At 57.6% G+C, this 17,492-nt stretch overlaps 1 protein-coding gene across 1 annotated transcript; it reads left to right on the top strand.

The window, feature by feature from the left end:
* Positions 1 to 3,128: 3,128 nt before the first annotated feature.
* Positions 3,129 to 15,935, top strand: EFNB1 (ephrin B1). Its single transcript, XM_057718773.1, has 5 exons — positions 3,129 to 4,029; positions 12,464 to 12,741; positions 13,504 to 13,596; positions 13,808 to 13,936; positions 14,090 to 15,935. The coding sequence occupies exons 1-5, from the start codon at positions 3,902 to 3,904 to the stop codon at positions 14,500 to 14,502; spliced, it is 1,041 nt and encodes a 346-aa protein (XP_057574756.1). The 5' UTR covers positions 3,129 to 3,901; the 3' UTR covers positions 14,503 to 15,935.
* Positions 15,936 to 17,492: the final 1,557 nt, after the last annotated feature.

Below are 17,492 nucleotides of genomic sequence, written 5' to 3'. Positions count from 1 at the left end.
TGAGAACATGAATGACCAGTAATGAGGGTGTCTCTGTGGGAGGCTCTGCGGAGAAATAATAGTTTCCATTTAGTAAGCACCGTGGTGGGTCGGCCATGATGCTAAGCCCTTTCTTGCATTATCTCACTCCCCTCTCAGCTCCATGAAGGAGAGATGATCCCCAGGTTACAGAAGAGTTAACTGAAGCACATAGGGGAAGCGACTTGCCCAAGAAGACACAACTGATAAGCAGTGAACTCTATCGCTCTGAAGTTCATATCCCTCTACCTCCCATGGGTGTGGGAAGCTGAGCTCTGTAGCTCTCCAGAGGCTGTTATGATGCCTGAGGCCTCCTGCAGCTGCCAGATGTTCTTCTGCATCCCTGGGCCCAGGAGGCTCCCACATACTGATTTCCATTTGTTTGGAACTCCTTGAAGAGAGGGCTTGGTGGGGTTCCTCTTTGGATCCCAGCTCAGAGGCAAGCACAGGATCAGTGCTCAGGAAACACTGGTGGCCTTGAACCCTGAGGGGGGTGTGTGTTTGGTGACACTGATCTGGGAGGCTTGGGGAGAGGTGTGCCTGCCACTGGAATAGGGAGAGCTTGGATAAGAGAAGGTCCACATCCCCCACAGATCCTGACTTCCTCTTTGGTTTCCCTGGGGAGTTATTTTTCCCTACCTCAGGGGCATGAAACACTACATCAGAGGCCCTGCTAGGGTGGTGCAGGAGGTGGGATCCTGGAGTCGTTGGCCCTGGCTGTGGCAGGGAGAAGGCCCAGGAGCACTGCTACTGAGGCTTCGGTAGGCAGGTTGAGGTGAAAAGGCTGTGCCATGACCAGGGGTGACCAGTGTGTGGAGCAGGCCTAGACACAGCACTCCTCTCTTCTTTCCACTGTGCGCTCCCCCCACCCAGGATGAGGTGCTGGCATATTTAGGAGCTGCTGCTGTCTCCCCAGGCTTCCCAAGCCTGGCAGCGTAGCTTCATCTCCTCCATCCCCCACCTGGCCTTGGGCTCACCTCTCAAGGGGCACCGGGGCATGTTGGCAGTGGAATCTGAGGCTAGTTCTGGGATTGGTGGTGGTGATTTTAGCTGGGAACTTGGGGCTGTGGCCAGGGACACAGATGAAATTTCCCAGGCCTAGAAACCTCTCAGAGGACTGTGAGTGAAGAGTGGAGTCCTGGCCGTCCTGAAGGTTGCTGCTTTCCAGGCATGAACCAGCTTTTAACCAGGAATGAATGAAGTAAGCAAGTAAGCAAGAAGGGGCTGGAAATGTGGCCAGTCAGTATGATATAGGGAACTGGGCACAGGCTTAGGAGACAGAAGTCTGGGGCCAAATCCTGCTTCTACCACAGATCAGCTCTGTGACCTCAGATGAGTCACTTCCCCCTGAGCCTTAATTTTCCCTCTTATGTAAAATACGGATTGTGGAACTCATCTCAAAGGATTGTGAAGGGAAATGCCTCTACCATGGTTCCTGGCACATAGTAGGCACTCGGTAAGTGGCAGGCTATTTTCCATCCTCAGATTTTGCTGTCCTGCCATGCACTTCGGGCAATCCCATTCTCCAAGCTGGACTATCAGTGTGTCCCTGCACCTTGTTCTTGTCTCTCTGTTGCTCATACCGTAATAAGGGGTCCAGCTGAGAGACCGTAAACAGTGCCTCCTCTTCTTTCCACCCAGATCCTTCTCATCCTCCAGGCCCTGTTCCTGAAAGTGGGAGGAAGCCACTTCCCCTTTATTTTCCCCCAAATAGAGGTCCACTCTATGAACCAAAGAGATCATCAGAGGGCCCAGTGAGAAACTCAGTAGCTCAGCCTCCTACTTAAGTGAGAGAAGGACAGGAAACTGTGTAAATGGCAGAGCACTTGAGAAATGTCGCTCACCTAATTATCTCCATAAAAAACAGCAAGGAGACTTTATGTCCTCAGCAGTCACCGAGCCAACCCCAGACCCAGATCTTCCTCCTAGTGCTCTCTCCTCCTCCCCATACCGGGCTGCGGTTCTAGCCAAGGCCACCACCCCTGTCCCGGGTCTTGTGCTCAAGCGTGTGTGCCAGGCTCCCGTGTGCCACGCTCCTGTTGGAGTGGGCTCTCTCAGTGGGTCCCAGGCGCCCGCAGTGCTATAGAAGACCGGTAGGGGGAGACATTAGCACGTGGGTACATCTGTCGAGGTCCGACGAGGGAGAGCGGGTCGGACCTGGAGGGTCTGAGCTATGGGATGGAGCCAAAGTTATAAGCAAGGAAGCAAGGAGGGGCGGGGAGAATGGGCCAGGGCTGGGAGACAAAGACCCAGATGGCGAGGCCGGGAGGCGCTGGAGTCCGGCGGCTTGAGGCCAGGGCGCCCGCTTTTGCTTTTTCGAAAGGCGCTTCTGCCCTACACCCTTTCCTCTTTGCCCTCGAGGTGTCTTTCTTTATCGAGATGCCCTCTCATCCCCACTGGCCTATCCCACGACCTTGCCTGCGCCTTCAGACAGGATAAGACTCGAAATCTGGGCCCCTGGTGTCCCACACGTCTCTCCCAAAACTGAGATGCGCAAGGCCTGGTCCCCAGGGACGAAGAACTCATCTTCCCCCTTTCCCGTACTTGACCCCTCTGAGGCTCCACCACCCACAGCTATCCGTTTGTCTGTTCAGGACTCCGGGTCCACGTGCAAGCGGGCACTGCACTCCGAGGGCAGGAAGGAGGAAAGCCCACCAGAGCCCTAAGTGAGATGGGCCTGCGAGTAAACAAGCTATCCTTGCTACGGAGGTGGGCACGGAGCAAGGAATTCAGGGCTCACGTTCTTTTACAAAAAGAATGGTAGTACTTTCCCGGCATTCTTGTGACAGGGTCTGTCTGGCCCAAGACAGTGGGCCTTGAGTGTTGACCAGGCGCGCGGGGAGGAGAGCAGGCCGACAGCTCTAGTGGAGCGCCAACTTCCCACGGGCTGAGCGCTCTGGGAACAGGACTAGGCGGGACCCAACCCTAACCGCACGAGCCGCACACTCAGATTGGTGCCATCGAGATCGCGGCATCCTTAAGAGCTCCCTGAAACCCCGCCTCCTTCCTGTTCTGGGGGCGTGGTGCAGGGCAAGGACCCCGTGACGGAGCTTGCTATTGGCTAAGACGAGTAGGGTTGGCCTTGCGTACGCCTGAGCAGGGGAGTAGACAGCTCAGCGGCGGCGGAGGGAGTCTATGCGCGCTGGACAGCAGTGGGAGGTGTGTGAGCCTCGCGCTGACCGCAGACCCTCGGGCGCAATCGCCGGGGAGCTAGGACTCGGCGACTGGGTTGCCGGGCCACCCGGCCTAGGCTTCAGAGGCGCAAACTGATGGGACTGGCTGGCTCGGCAGCGTCTCCCTGCTCTAAGTACACTGAGCGGGGCCCGTGCTGAAGTCGAAGCTGTCGCGGGGCGCGCAGCCCGGAGTCCCAGTGTGGCCTGGAGGAACGGAGCCCGTGCTAGGGCGGCCCGGTCGGGAGCCCCCGGACCGAGCTCGTGTGGTGGGAAGACTCCCACTTCTTCCCAGGGGTGCCGATCCCGGGACGGTCGAGGCGTCGGGGCGGCCACCGAGTCCCCAGCGGTGAGACCCCGTCGGGGAGAGGGCGCGCAGTCCCAAACAGTCTCGGGGAGCCGAGCGGAATCGGACGGGATCACCCGGGGACGCAGAGCCCCCGTCGCGCTTCGTGCGGCGGAGAGGCCAGGGGAGCGAGCCCTCGGAGGCCGCAGCTCATGCCCGAGTTGGGGGCGGCTGCCCAGTGAGTCCTCCTGGCCGGCGGGACGGAGAAGAGCGACACCGAAGCCGGCGGGGGGGGAGCACTTCAAGGCCGGCGGCTGCGGAGGATGGGCGCCTGAGCCGCTCCGAGCGCAGCGCAGCACGGGAAGGCGAGGCCAGCTTTGCTGAGGAGGCGCCAGGGGATCCCGAAGTGCAGCCTGCCCCCAGGAAGATGGCCCGGCCTGGCCAGCGTTGGCTCGGCAAGTGGCTTGTGGCGATGGTCGTGTTGGCGCTGTGCCGGCTCGCCACGCCGTTGGCCAAGAATCTAGAGCCCGTGTCCTGGAGCTCCCTCAACCCCAAGTGAGTAACTTATCTACTCTGGTCCCTGGGGGTGGGAGGCACTCCGGGGTGAGGCCGCGTGCCCCCGAGCGCCTGTGGGAAGGTGTTCCGAGGAGGAGCGGCGCCCCATTTTGTCTCTGGCTTTCTCGAGTGTGTTTCCCAGCGGGCGGGCGGGGAAGGGTGCGGCGGGGTTGGGTGGAAGCACTTGGCTGGGTTGTGACCCCTCGGCTTCCCGGCCTTCTCCTTCGCACGTCCCAGATCAAGTCGAGATGGTCACGCCAGGCGGAGCTAGGAGTCCGAGCGCTCCAGAGTGCATCGGAGAGCTGGGTGGGGGAGAGAAAGCAGCCCTCTCTGGGGCCCCTGGGAACGTGGCGGTTTTAGCCAAGAGTCGCTGGGGGCGGGGTGGGGGGCGAGCCTGACCTGGGCGGGGGAAGAGGCAGGAACACAGGTTCCCCATTTGTTTGGCTGTGAAGTGACCGCGGCGCAGGACTTCGTGCTTGGGGCGGGTGGCAGCGCCTGTATCTCCATTTGGGCTTCTCACATTTTCATTTCTCTTTCTTCCCAGTTTGCCTCCCTAGCTTTTCGCTTTGCCATCTCTTCTAGCCTCCCCCCCCCCTTCTCCCTGCTGGGGCCGTGGAAGGGCGGGCGCCGCTCCCAGGCTCACAAAGGCGGCGGGTGGAGAGGGGCGGAGTGGGAGAGGGGTTTTGTGTGTGGGGGGGATTCGATCCAGCACCCCTCGGGGGTCCAATGGAGCAGGCGGCAGAGCTTCTAGGGCTGGCCGGGGTGCAGAGTGGCGGCAGAGCTGACGAAGGAGGTGGGTGGCGTGGCGAGCGAAGGATTCCTGCCCAGGCGGGTCCCATTGCCACCCCCCCCACCCCCCGCCCCGTCCCTCAGATTGGGGAGTTGTGCTTAGCTTTCTCAAATGGGTTGGGGAGGCAGCTATGTAAAGGAGATCCTTTCTTTTCTCTCTCCTCCTTCCCCTTCACAATCCTCCCCCCCTCTCCCAACAACACACACACCTTTCAGGGCGGTGGCCCAGTGGTTTCTGGGCTGTTAGTGGGGAGTCGCTGGGTTGTGTAGTGACCTCTGGACCTTTTTCTCTTTTGGCATCCAGGACTCAGGTTGGAACCCAGGGTCAAAATTGCTCTTCCTTCCTGTTTTCTGGAGGTCCCAGCAGTATGTGGACACCCCACTTAGTGGGAAACTGGGGGCCGTTGGCCTGCCCTATCTGTGCTCTATGATTCCTGTATCTGGAATCCCTTCCTGTCCACTCTCATGAGCTAACTTCCCGAGCTCCTAGCTGCCTTGGCCTCTTAGGTTCCAGGGGCCAAGCATCTCTTAGCCTTGGAGTGGGAGAGGGTGGCTTCTTTAGTTCTCTTCTTCTTGGGTTAAGGTAGGGTCCTATTTACTGGTTATTGGGATGTCTAAACCAGGGTCAGGGTACAAGGAAAGGGATTGACAAGAATTTCTCCTTTACCCAGAAGCCAGACTGGGCATGGTGCTCTCCTAACAACAGGGACTCAGAATGGTCTGGGAGCCCAGGGCTGCTCAGCTCAAGGAGAAAGGCTGTGAAGTGCCCAGTTCCCTCCTGTAAAGGTGGAGGCTGGAAATGCTCTCTCTTGAGCCAGGAGAGCTGAAATCCGCCTGGGGGTAGCCCGTCATAGGGGCTCATGGGAGTGACCTAATTGCTCTCTCTGGTCTCTAACCAGAGATAGCAGGCAGCTCCACAGCTGGAAAGGAGCCCTCCTGCAGAGTGAGGGGGGTGGCTGGGAGAAACAAGATCTCCCTGAGCTTCACCCTTTTTGTGTTTTGAGCCTTGAGTGCTCTGGACTGGTTTACGGGTTTTTGAGATCTGCCCCACTCCCTAAACCACTTCAGGATGAGGGCAGGCATCCTGGGGGTGGTGGGGGGGGTGGCTGAGGCCTCAGCAGGACCTGCATGAATTCCATGCTGTAGTTGAGCAGATCCTGGAAACGGTGGGGGACTGATCCTGGTGCCCCTGCGTGCCGAGCCCCCCGCCTCCTCTGCCCCGAGTTCCATCTATGCTTAGGGGTCTGGTATGCAGCCTGTCTGTGTGTGTTGGCACAGGTTGGGGGGCGGGGGACAGGAGGAAGGCACTGCTCTCAGCTTCACTTGAGCTCTGGGGGCTGCCTATGCCACCGCGCCCAAGCCTCGGGCTGCCACAGCCTTTCAAATCAACAGTCTCTTTCTGCCCGTCTCTCCCTCTTTGCCTCCTGCCGGATTTCTCCCTCTCAGGCCCTTGTCGGTTAGCCCTCTCACACCCTGTATGAGCTGCGTTCACCTTCCCTCTCCTGCTCGGCTTGCCCGTTCTCCCTCTCTCTCACACTCCCTCTCACTCTTAGTCACTCTCTGCCTCTTTTTCTCAAGTCCTTTTGTTTCTCGCACATGCCCGTGCTCTCCCTCACAGGCTCATTTTCTCTCTTCCCTGCCTTCTTCCTCCCCGCTTTTGGTCTCTCTCCTCAGTCCTGTCAGGAGCTGGCAACCCCCCCGCCCCACCCCCAAATCTCCCAGCGCCTATAAAGCCTGCTTAATTGCTTCCTCCTTGGGAAAAAATCAAAATAAAGAAGTGGTGGGGCAGGGGGTATGTTTCCAGGTTCCAGGGTACGGGCCGCCCCAGCCCTGACCCTGAGAGGGGAGCTGGAAGGGCCGGCTCCAGACTCCCAGCCTCTCTCCCATATTGGTGCTGGGACCATCCAGGGTGGTAGTCCCTGGGTGGCAAGAGCTTGGACCCTTGTCAGATTTGCCCGATGAGTGCAGAGTGGGAAGGTGGGTCTGGGCCTGCTAGAGGTTGGGAGGAACCAGAGTACATGCACATGCTTGGGTGGGTGGGGGGCTGTGATGGAAGGTCCCAGGGCAGCCCCCTCCTCTAGCCTCCTCCCCTGAAAACTTGGGGCAGCCGGCAGGCCTCATACTTGAGCCCTCAGCCAAGTCCAGCTGCTGCAGTTCAGTCTCTCAGTCCCTTTCTGACCCCTTCCTGCCCCCCACTCAGGTTCCCCCACCTCCAGGGAGTGGGAATGTGCCTGAGATCATATTACACCTTCCCTGCAAGGGGCGGGAGTGGGGGCTTCAGCTTGGCGTCCAGGACCCCTTGACTCCATCCAGCATGGGTGGGGGCAGCTGCAGACCCCAACCCATGCTTGCCTGCTACAAGCCAAAGTGTTGGTCCCAGCCCCCTCACAGCTGTTCCAGCTCACAGTCCTGGGGAGGCCAGCTCAGGGGGCCCCTTTCCGGGGCGGCTAGGGACCTGACCTCTTCTACTCTGTGGCTGATTGGCCGCAGGTGGGGGCCTGGAAGTGATGGGAACCCAGCAGCTCCCAAAGTTCCCTGTTCCCCTCCCTCCCTCCCCAAATCCCAGGAAGGGCCTGGTGAGGCTGGGCTGGAGGCTGAATCAAGGGTTCCCTTTCTCCCCTCAGGCTCTCCACTGCCTCACCAACTATGGTGGATGGGGATGGACGGGCCCTGGATACTACTGTGCATCACTGTTTTCTGGTGTTGGGATCATGGAGTGGGTGGGCCAGCCAGGAGGCCGCTGGTTGCCATGGGAACAGTAGGTTTGGGGGGAGGATCCACCCTGTGATTATTAGGGGAGCTGATGTAGGGGGATGCTCACCAGCCATATTCTGGGTTCCTTGCCCTGGGCACTGTAGCAGCCCCTCCTGGGTAGGTTTTCATGGTAATCGTTTCAGGTGGGGTGCTAGCAGCCCAGGGTGTAGTAAGCTCGTTCAGCTTCTTCTAAATGGTACTATGCTTGGTGTGCTAATAGTTGGGCAGCACCTTGCTACTTCCAAAGCATCCTCAGATGTGAGCTCATTGGATATTCCCAACAGCCCTGGGAAGTTGGAATTGCCCCTATTTTCCAGACGAGGAGGCACTTGCCCAGAAAAGGAAAGTGACTTGTTTAAAGTCAGTCAGCTCGTAATGGTGAGAGCTGTGTTTTGTGCCATTCTTTCCACACGTCCCACTGCCTCGGAATCTGGGAAAGACTGGGTTTGGGCAGAGGCGCTGGCTCTTGCCCCCGGCTTCCCCTCTCACCTCACAGGTGTGCATGCATCTGCCCTTGTGACTCAGGCCCTGCCCACGTGGGATGAGCAGTGCTCCAGCTTCCTCATTTGACTTTGCTAGGCCTACCTCTGAGGGCAGCCAGCTTGGGGTGACCTGGTCTAGAGGCAGCCAGCTCAATGTCTGGCACTCTCCCTCTCGAGCTCTGAATAGCAGCCTTGGTTCCTCTCTGGATCAGGAATCTCACTACCTCTCAGGGACCCCACAGAAAGCAGACAACAAGCAGGGGGCTGTTAAGCCCTCAGTGGGCCCTAGCATTAGCCAGGTGGGGTAGAGGGGAGGCATAGTTCAGTGTAGGGGGGGGGTGACTTCCTCTGGGGCTCTCCTGGCTTCCCTGCCTCAGACAGTGCTGTGTGTGTGCCAGGACCCAGCTGCTGTTCCTGCCCATCCACGCCTGGGCGGGCACGGCTGGGACACGCCAGGCCTGCTCCTGCTGCCTCGGGGGCTGGGTGGAACTGGGGGAGTGAAAGAGGAGCCTTTAATTTGGGGGCTCCCCACCCTTGCTGGGATAAGAGCAGACTTGAGCTCTGGCTTGGGGTCTGTCTTCCACTGGTCCTGCCACCCTGGAGGTGTAGGCGCAGTGGTGCCAGAGTCACTGAATCAAAGCTGTGGCTAGAGTCTTCTACCAAACCTGGGCTGGCATGGTCTAGGACCAGGCTCTCCCTTTGGCCACTCTCTGACCACAAGTTCCTAGGGCCTGAGGGAAGGATGAAAGGGAAGGAAGTGTAGAGCTGGTGGAATGTGGACAGCTTTCTAGGCACGACCCCCTCAGCTCCAGACTCTCTCTGCTGTAGATTGTCTGTGTATGGGTGGACAGTGGCTTAGCTGGACAAAGAAGTGGGGGGCAGTTGGCCTCTGACCAGCACTGGCCACTGCCTCAGACCCTCAGGCTTCTCCTCTCCCAGGATTCTTTTCAGCAGTCGTGGTGATACTTCTAAGCCCAGTAGGCAGGCTGGGGGAGAGACATGGGCTAGGATGGAGGGGAAGAGGCAGGCCATAGACAGGAGACTGACCACTCAGGGTGCCTCCCCCAAGTCTTTTTACTCCCTGGGGTGGCTCCCTGGGATCCCGAGGGCTATCAGAGGCTAAGGAGGGAAGGCCTCAGGGGTTACCATGGCGACCTGCTGCAGGCTTCCTGCTGGGCTATGTCAGTCCCCTTATTTTCCAGAAAAAGGCTTTGTCTGGGGGTGGCCCCAGGCAGGAGAGCTTGGTTTGATAATGGGGGGAGTAGTAGTTTTTGAAAACTGGAGGATAAAGAGTTTAACTAGGCACTCTCTTCCTCCTCCTCTCAGCCCCTATTCCTAACCTGGTGGGTACGATGGGAGACCTACAGGGTACTGGCTGTACAGGATGACTAGCATCATACCTACCTGGCCTTGGGCTTCACTCTCATGGACTGCATACCCACCCCTCATGTCCCTTTGCCACTTTCTGGTGCTTCTCACAGACCCAGAAGCACTTTTCTCAGTGGTAGGGAAGAGGCTGAGAAGGCACTATTGTGGGGGACCAGGGTCAGGGAAGGCAGGTCTCATCAGGCTCCTCTCCCTTCTGCACTTTAGGAGGTGAGTTTCCCCCTGCCAGCTGCTATGCAAATGAACTCATGAATATTTATGAATTCTGTTCACTGAGGTTGATGAGAGTCTGAGGGGTGTTGGGGACAATAGTCCTCGCTCCTTCCCCCTCCCCCACCCACCATGTAGATGTCTGTTTCCTTGGTTGTCTCTGGGTTCCAGGGCTCCAGAACCCAAGTGGTGATGGGAGACTGCTCAGAGTAGACAAGACTCCCTGGTGAGTAAGGCGGGCCAAGTAGTTAGAAAAGTGAGCTGGCCTGTACTCCTTTGTGTGCCCTCTATCTACCTGCTGCCATTTCCAGGTAGGGTCTTGTGGAGGTGCAGCTGTACAAGAATTCAGCCAATGTTTAGGGTACTCTTAGACCCCTAGTGGTTAACATCCTGGGTGAGTTCAGGCTCCTTGGGTTGGCTTTGAGCACCCCTCTTCAATAGGAACATTCATCTGGTTACTTATTCCCTCACATGAGGAGCCTGGACTCAGTGGGTCTGGAAGCTTCCTTCTATCTCTAAGATGTTAGAAGTTGTCTAATCCTACTACCTGGATGGAACCAGTATGAGGATTGGAAAGTGAAAAATGCCTTGGGAATTATGGAGGCTTTGGTGAAACTTCTTGGCTTTTGGTGGGGGTATTTTCTCTCAAATGTTTGTGTGGGCCTCCATCCCATGCCTGCTTCCTTTCTGGCCCTCTGGAGTATGGTAAAGCTACGTACTAAGCGGGGAGACCTTCCTGTTGTGGCTTTTACCCTCCCGCACAGCAGGATGGCAGGTCCCAGCTTAGTGGAACTTCCCTGGACATGGAGAGAGGGCTGCTGTTCTTCATCTACTTCATCTACGTGGTCTAGTTCCCTTACATACCTCCTTGGGTATCATTTCCCTCCATCGGGTGAGGATACTGAGCTCCCAGGAGGCCCTTGTGCCTTATAGCCCCCGCTTAATGAATGGGCCCTCAGGGAGTGGAACCACGTTCTTCCACCTTCAGCTTCATTCTCTTGAAGCGCTGCCTTCAGCCCTTCATTGCCCTTCCTACTAGAGAGTCTGCTTGTTGTGACACTCACTTTTCAGCTTGGCCCCAGCTGAGCTTTTCCACCTCCTCTTCTGCTCCTCTCTACCCATCACTGGGCAATCACTGGCCTGTGTTTTGTGTCCCAGCTACTGCTGTCTACTCTTGCTGGATGTTGACTTCTTATTCCTCCCCCAGGACCCGCTTTCATCCCACTCTTTCTGTGGGACCATTTCTGGTTGTCCTGTCAGGTGAGCTGTCTTCTTCCTCTCTCTGCCTCCAGCCCTTGCCTTTTGAGCCACCATCTTCTCACATAGCCTCCAGGTAGGCTGGTGCTGTCCATTGCTGCAGCGTGGGCCATTTACTTTTCTGAACCACACCAGACAGTAAAGTGCTTGAGGATGGAGCTGTATCGTCTTTTTTCTCTTTCCCACCCAAGGAACAAGACCAGGCTCATAGGTCCTTGGTGTTAGTGTCTGGCCTCCTGCAGACCAGACTATTTCTAAGCAGGAGTCAAATGGTTGAGTGCCAACTGTGTGCTCCATACATGCCATCGTGTCTCCCCTCCACCGTCCTTGGAGGTGGGGCTCTTCCCACCCCCAGTTTATAAGTGAGGACACTGATGCTTAAGGAGATCTGGCAGCTCATCCAAGATTGCAGAGCTAGTAAGAGCCACCATCTATCTGATTCTAAAGTCTGTCTTCTTTCTCCTACATTGTACCGATTTGCTCCCAGGCTCTGAAATGGCCAAGAGAGCTTACTGTGTGCTCAGGCAAGGACAGGATGATATGACTCGGTGGCCCCAGGCAGCTACCCTCCCCCTGCTAGTTCCCAGTGCCTGGCCTTCTGGATTAGAAGACCAACCTGGCTCAGGAAGCATTTGCCCATCTCCTCTCAGGATCGGGAGCAGAGGCAGTGTGTGTGTGAGTGTGGTGGGGTAGTGGATTAGAAGGCAGATGAGCGAGGTTCCTAGGGCCCCGTCTTATATGATCTGTAGTTCCTGCTTGGCCCTCTTCTCCCCTTTCCCTGTTATTCTTTGCAGTGAGACTGGCCAGATTTGGGGATTCAGGCTCTTGCATTATGGGGGTGGGATGAGTCCTGTTAGGATGCTAGGCAGTGGGAGTGGGGAGTGGAGAGAGATGTGTGGAGCTGTACCTGGCTGGAGACTATGCCCATTATCCCTTGGCTCTAGGCAAGGCCTGTTCCTATCTCCCCATCATGCCCAAGATTAGCAAGGATGGGGGAGAAGGCATGGGTCCCAGATAGGTTGTGCACCTCCAGCCATAGGCTGGGAGCTGTGGGGGTGGTTTCTAGGGCATGTGTGGGCTTGTTGTGTGTGTGTTCTGTGTGTGTCTGTGCACACAAGCGTATACGCATGCGTGTGTGCTGGTGAGCTGGTAGCAGTGGTTATGAAGGAATGTGAGTGTGTTGGGGGGTGGGAGGAGGACAGGGCTGCCACCTCCAGGCAGCCCAAGCTTGACACCTTGGTGCCCAGCCTGCCTGCCACGTCAGCCCCCTGCAGAAATGCCACATTAGGACAAAGGGCTCCCCCAGCTAGGCAGTGCCCCACCCTGCCAAGCAGTCAAAGCCTGGCAGCCTTGCCCATGGGCCACCCCTTCCACACCCTGCTGGCAGTGTGGTTCTCTCCCCACCCCCAGCATAAGGATGGAGGAAGGACAGAATGCCTGTCCTCGCTATCTCCACCCAGAGGGCCCAGCCTGGCCCTCACTGTCTGCTCCCCTGGTTCCGGGGATGGCCTGAGACCCCCAGCCCTGAGGCTAACCGTCTCTTCCCTCTCGGGCAGGTTCCTGAGTGGGAAGGGCCTGGTGATCTACCCAAAGATTGGAGACAAGCTGGATATCATCTGCCCCCGAGCAGAAGCTGGACGGCCCTATGAGTACTACAAACTGTACCTGGTACGGCCTGAGCAGGCAGCCGCCTGCAGCACTGTGCTCGACCCCAACGTGCTGGTCACCTGCAATAGGCCAGAGCAGGAAATCCGCTTCACCATCAAGTTCCAGGAGTTCAGCCCCAACTACATGGGCCTGGAGTTCAAGAAGCACCACGATTACTATATTACCTGTGAGTCCCTGCCCACCACGTGGTTCTCTCCTGTCCTGTAGCAGTGGGAACTTCTGAGTAGCACAGTGAGACCACACACAGTTCAGGCCTGGCCTGATCCAGTCCCCTTTGAGGACTGGCGTGCTCTCCTCCTAGCCTAGCCTTGAAATTCTGGCCTGAACGTGTACCAAGGGGCCTGCTGCCAGCTTGCCCTGGCTCCAGGAGTTGGGTGGGAGAGGACTCCGATTCGTGGTGCTCTCTCTCTTATTTTCTTTGCCCACCTAAAATCTAACCTTGGGAATGGCAGAATTGGCAGAGCTTCAGCCTTTCTCTTCATGGGAAACTGAGGTCCCAAGGGGTGAAGGGGCTTCTTGCCCTAGATCACCCAGGGAGTTAGGGAGAGGACTGGGTCTCCAACCCAGTTCTCCTGACCCCTAATCTAGGATTCCTTCCAGTCTGTAGAGAAGCCGCCCTCACCATGCCAGTTCTATTTGCTTGGCCTCTGAGCAACATCACCCAAAGAAGAGATACACGTAGTTTCCACTGAGAAAGAAGGTCCAAGGCCTGGTCATGATAGGGGATTAGCATCCTTGTGGAAGGGGCTAGTTTCTGGACTCTGTTCCTAGTGGGAGGAGAGAAGTAGAAAGGTTCACAGGTGGGTGGGAGCTGCTTGCAACTTCCTGGTTCCCAGTTCTGTTCTTAAGGGCTCAGGCATCACTAGGGCTTCTGGGTAATGCTGGCAGACCCCTGCCTCCCCCTGACTGCTCTGGCCTCTTGCTGCAGCTACATCCAATGGGAGCCTGGAGGGACTGGAGAACCGGGAGGGAGGTGTGTGCCGCACACGCACCATGAAGATCGTCATGAAGGTTGGGCAAGGTAAGCACCTGGGCCAAGGCCTCCCCAGCTAGGCTTTTGCAACAGATGCTCCTGACTGGGTGTGGGGGCATGGGGAGCGGTGGCAGAGGGGGCAGTAGGGATAGGAGACCTGAGGTCCAGTATCCAGGCCGTTCTTGGCTGGTGGCTGCTACGTAGCTGAGACACCTGTGCTGCCAGGGTGCCCCCTCATTTGTCCTCTCCCCACCCCCAGACCCCAATGCTGTGACACCCGAGCAGCTGACTACCAGCCGGCCCAGTAAGGAGGCAGACAACACTATCAAGATGGCTACGCAGGCCCCTGGTGGTCGGGGCTCCCTGGGTGACTCCGATGGCAAGCACGGTGAGTGTATGGGAGTCTTACAGAGGGCAGAAGCCACTGCCCAGCTGCCCTTTCAGGCGCTAGCTCTGAAGGATGGCAGGGTGCGGCCTGAGATCTGCCGTGTGTCCCTGGGACCCCTGGCTGACCTTCCTCCTCTCCCTCCCCCATTCACAGAGACTGTGAACCAGGACGAGAAAAGTGGCTCCAGTGGGAGTGGAGGCAGCAGCAGGGACCCCGACAGCTTCTTCAACTCCAAGGTGGCGTTGTTCGCGGCCGTGGGTGCCGGCTGCGTCATCTTCCTGCTCATTATCATCTTCCTGACCGTCCTGCTACTGAAGCTGCGCAAGCGGCACCGCAAGCACACGCAGCAGCGGCCGCCAGCCCTCTCCCTCAGCACCCTGGCCAGCCCCAAGGCGGGCAGTGGCACGGCGGGCACCGAGCCCAGCGACATCATCATCCCCTTACGGACTACAGAGAACAACTACTGCCCCCACTATGAGAAGGTGAGTGGGGACTACGGGCACCCCGTCTACATCGTCCAGGAGATGCCGCCTCAGAGCCCCGCGAACATCTACTACAAGGTCTGAGGGCCCGGCAGCCTCAGCCCCGAGGGACAGTCAGCCGGGACTGCACCTCTCCTTCCTCACCCACGTCCCTGTCCTTGCCAGCTGTGCCCACCTTTGTATTTAGTTTTGTAGTTTCTTGGCTTTTATAATCCCCCTTTTGCCCCGCCCCCTGGGCTTCGGAGGGGGTGCTTATGCCCCCAGCCCCCATGCTCTTGTGCCTTCCCCCTCTGGCCAGGCCTCTGGGCTCTGCGGGGGCGCCCCTTCTTGGAGGGCAGGGTCGGACACTGATGGACAGCAGGCAGGGAGACGCCCCCCTGGCCCTGTCCCCCTTCCCCCCCTTTCTCCCTTCCCAGGACTTCTTGTCCACTATCATCACTGTTTTTAATGTTTTTGTGTTCATTTTTTTAGCTGTCAACTCATTGTCATCGGTTTTTTTTTTTTTTTTGAAGAAAAATGGAAAAATGGAAAAGGCAGCCCCTCCCCAGGTTTTCTGAGCCCGGCCTACCCCAGTGTCAGGGGTCTGGGGCAGGATGTGGTCAGCCGGGAAGCATAGGATGGCATTTCTTTCATAAAACTCCTTGGCATTTTTTGGGGGGAGAGGGGCAGGCCAAGGCTGTTCTTGCCCACGAGGAAAGACAAGAGTGCCATTGGGCGAGGTGACTCACCCTCCCCCACTGACCCTCCTTCTACAGTGCTGATCTTGGCAATGGGATAGTGGCTGCCACCCTTCCACCAAAAAAAAATAATCCCTTCCTTGTGGGATTCTTGGGCATCTCCTGCCTCCCTCACTCTCACGGTAATTAACGTCTTAATTGGCTGTTGCCTGGGGAACGGGAGAGCTGCTGCAGGCAGATGACCTCATGGGGGGTGGAGGGAGGTGAGGTGCCCAGGTGGCTATTTGCCCTGCAGAGCTGGGAATTCCTCCCTCTCTCCTCTGCCCTGTTCTCCCCTCACCTTTGGCATCCTTCAGCCTGGTGGGGAAACAGAGGCGCAGGGCGGAGAACTAAGCGGGTATAAGGCCAGGTGGCCTGCTCCTTTTCAGGCTCTAGCACAGGTGGGTGCCCCCCTAACCCAGCTCCTGCTAGCTCCCCAATCCTGGGCTGGGGCTTGGATAGAGGAAGAGGCTTACCCAGGGCTGGGCCAGCACGCCGTGCACTTTGACCCCGGCTCCTTGCCAGCACGGCTGCTAACAGACTGCCACTTGCAAGCGCCTTGCAGGTGCTCCCAGAGTAGCCATGGAAGGAGCTGGGCCTCCCACCATCCACCTCCACACTGCCTCCTGGCCAGCTGCCCACCCCAGTGCCAGGTGGGAGAGGGAGCGGAACAGCCAGCCCCTTCCAGGTGGCAGTCAAAGGGTTTTTTTGTTGTTGTTGTTTCTGTTGCCATTTGTGTAAATACTAGTCTTTTTGGAAAAAAAATAATGTAAAGATGTTTTGTATAAACTCTGAATTATTTTCTTGTTGCTTTTTTCTTAGAAAAAATGAGAACTAAAAAAAAAAAAAATTAACCACATGGAGAAATGGGTGTAAAATGGTGTCGTGATGTTGGGGAATGAAGTGTGAGTGTATGAGTGAGTATATGAGAGAGAGAGAGCGCGCGAGTGAGCCTGTGTATGATTTTCACGGGCCCAAAACACTGGTGCTCTGGGCAGGTATGGGAAGATGGTGGTTGTCCTAGTGGAACAAGGTGTTGCAAGTGCTCTGTGCCCTTCCTCGTCACAGGCTCCTCTACCTTCTTGTTCTGCTGGACCCTGTGACCATATCCTCCTGTCCATCCTGTCACTGCTGTGGCATAGGCCATGGGCATCTGCCCAGTCTGGCACTAGGCTCAGCCAGAGAGAGTAGATGGGGGAGGGGGTGTTCCCATGGGGACCTGGGTGTGTCCACAAGTACTGCCACCACCTGGCTGGGGCTAGATCTGGGACCTGCTGGCAGGCCCAGCCCTGCCCTGCCTCAAGACACCTGGGGATGGATAGAAATAACTTCCCAAGAGCTGGGCCTCAGCTGTGGCCCTCTGGGTAACGAGGCTGCTTCAGGCTGCCCAGTTCGCTTCTTAGCCAGAAGAGCCTCCCTTCTCCTGCACACCAGAGCTCTTACCATAGTGTACTTGCAGGCTTCTGGCTGACAGTTAAAGCCCCCAAGCTAGAGTAGCCCTGAGCAGCCGGTCTCCCTCCCGCAGACTGATGGTCTGAGCGTGCAGTGAGTGCCCTGAAGAGGGTTTGGCCTCGATCCCATAGCAGAGACACAGGCTGGCAGGGCCCGGAGCAGCCTGCAGGTCTTCTGGGCGGGGGACTCCCTATGGAGATGGCTGAGACAGATGTCAGGAGAGGAGGACAAGTGGGATCCCAGCAGCTAAAAATGGGTAAGCGGGCACTAGAGGAAAGGAGGAGGAGGAAGGAAGGGGAGGGTTAGTTAGCGATCCAGAGCAGGAAGCCCCAGCGCACCAGGGAAGGATCAGGCAGGGCTGTGAGGGAAGTGGGAACGGGACCTGCAGGGTGAAAGGGAGGGAGGCTGGCTGAAGCAGGCAGGGCTGGGCCTGGCTGGGGTGCTCCTGAAGCCAGCTGGGGCAGAGGCTGTTTATTTGGTTTCTCATTAACCAGAGGAAGTTCCTGGATCAGATGGGGCCTCTGCTACTTGACTGCCTGCCCAGAGCGGGGCCCCTGCCTGAGCCAGGGGTCTCTACCCAGGGCTGGTTCAGGCCAGATGGATGTCTCTAACTGAGGGGCAGCCTGATCCGGGTTGAGTAGAGCCCTTGCCACATATCACCAACTGAGTGTCCTCGTGTGGTCCCCCACCCAGCCCAGGACACTGGCTGCCCCCACCCTCTCAGTGGGGGGTTGAGTTTCTGGGGACCCCTCGGGAGTAGCTGTGGGGAGTGTGAAGTGAAATCTCTGGGAGAGGACAAAGCAAAGCATAGGGCAGCCTCTCCAACAGCCCAGAAGGTTTGGAACTGCTGCTGTCACTTGCCCCGGCCTGGGCACCATGGCGGCTGTTGTTCTGAGCTCCATATCC

The sequence above is a fragment of the Hippopotamus amphibius genome, chromosome X (genome assembly GCF_030028045.1).
Source record: "Hippopotamus amphibius kiboko isolate mHipAmp2 chromosome X, mHipAmp2.hap2, whole genome shotgun sequence".
Classification (NCBI taxonomy): domain Eukaryota; kingdom Metazoa; phylum Chordata; class Mammalia; order Artiodactyla; family Hippopotamidae; genus Hippopotamus; species Hippopotamus amphibius.
This window is presented reverse-complemented; position numbering and strand designations above follow the sequence as displayed.

Bases quoted from the DNA above. Each gene is read 5' to 3' on its own strand.
- EFNB1 (XM_057718773.1), top strand. From the start codon at position 3,902: ATGGCCCGGCCTGGCCAGCGTTGGCTCGGCAAGTGGCTTGTGGCGATG. The intron at 4,030-12,463 runs GTGAGTAACTTA...CCTCTCGGGCAG, and splicing joins TGGAGCTCCCTCAACCCCAA to GTTCCTGAGTGGGAAGGGCC. The intron at 13,937-14,089 runs GTGAGTGTATGG...CCCCATTCACAG, and splicing joins TGACTCCGATGGCAAGCACG to AGACTGTGAACCAGGACGAG.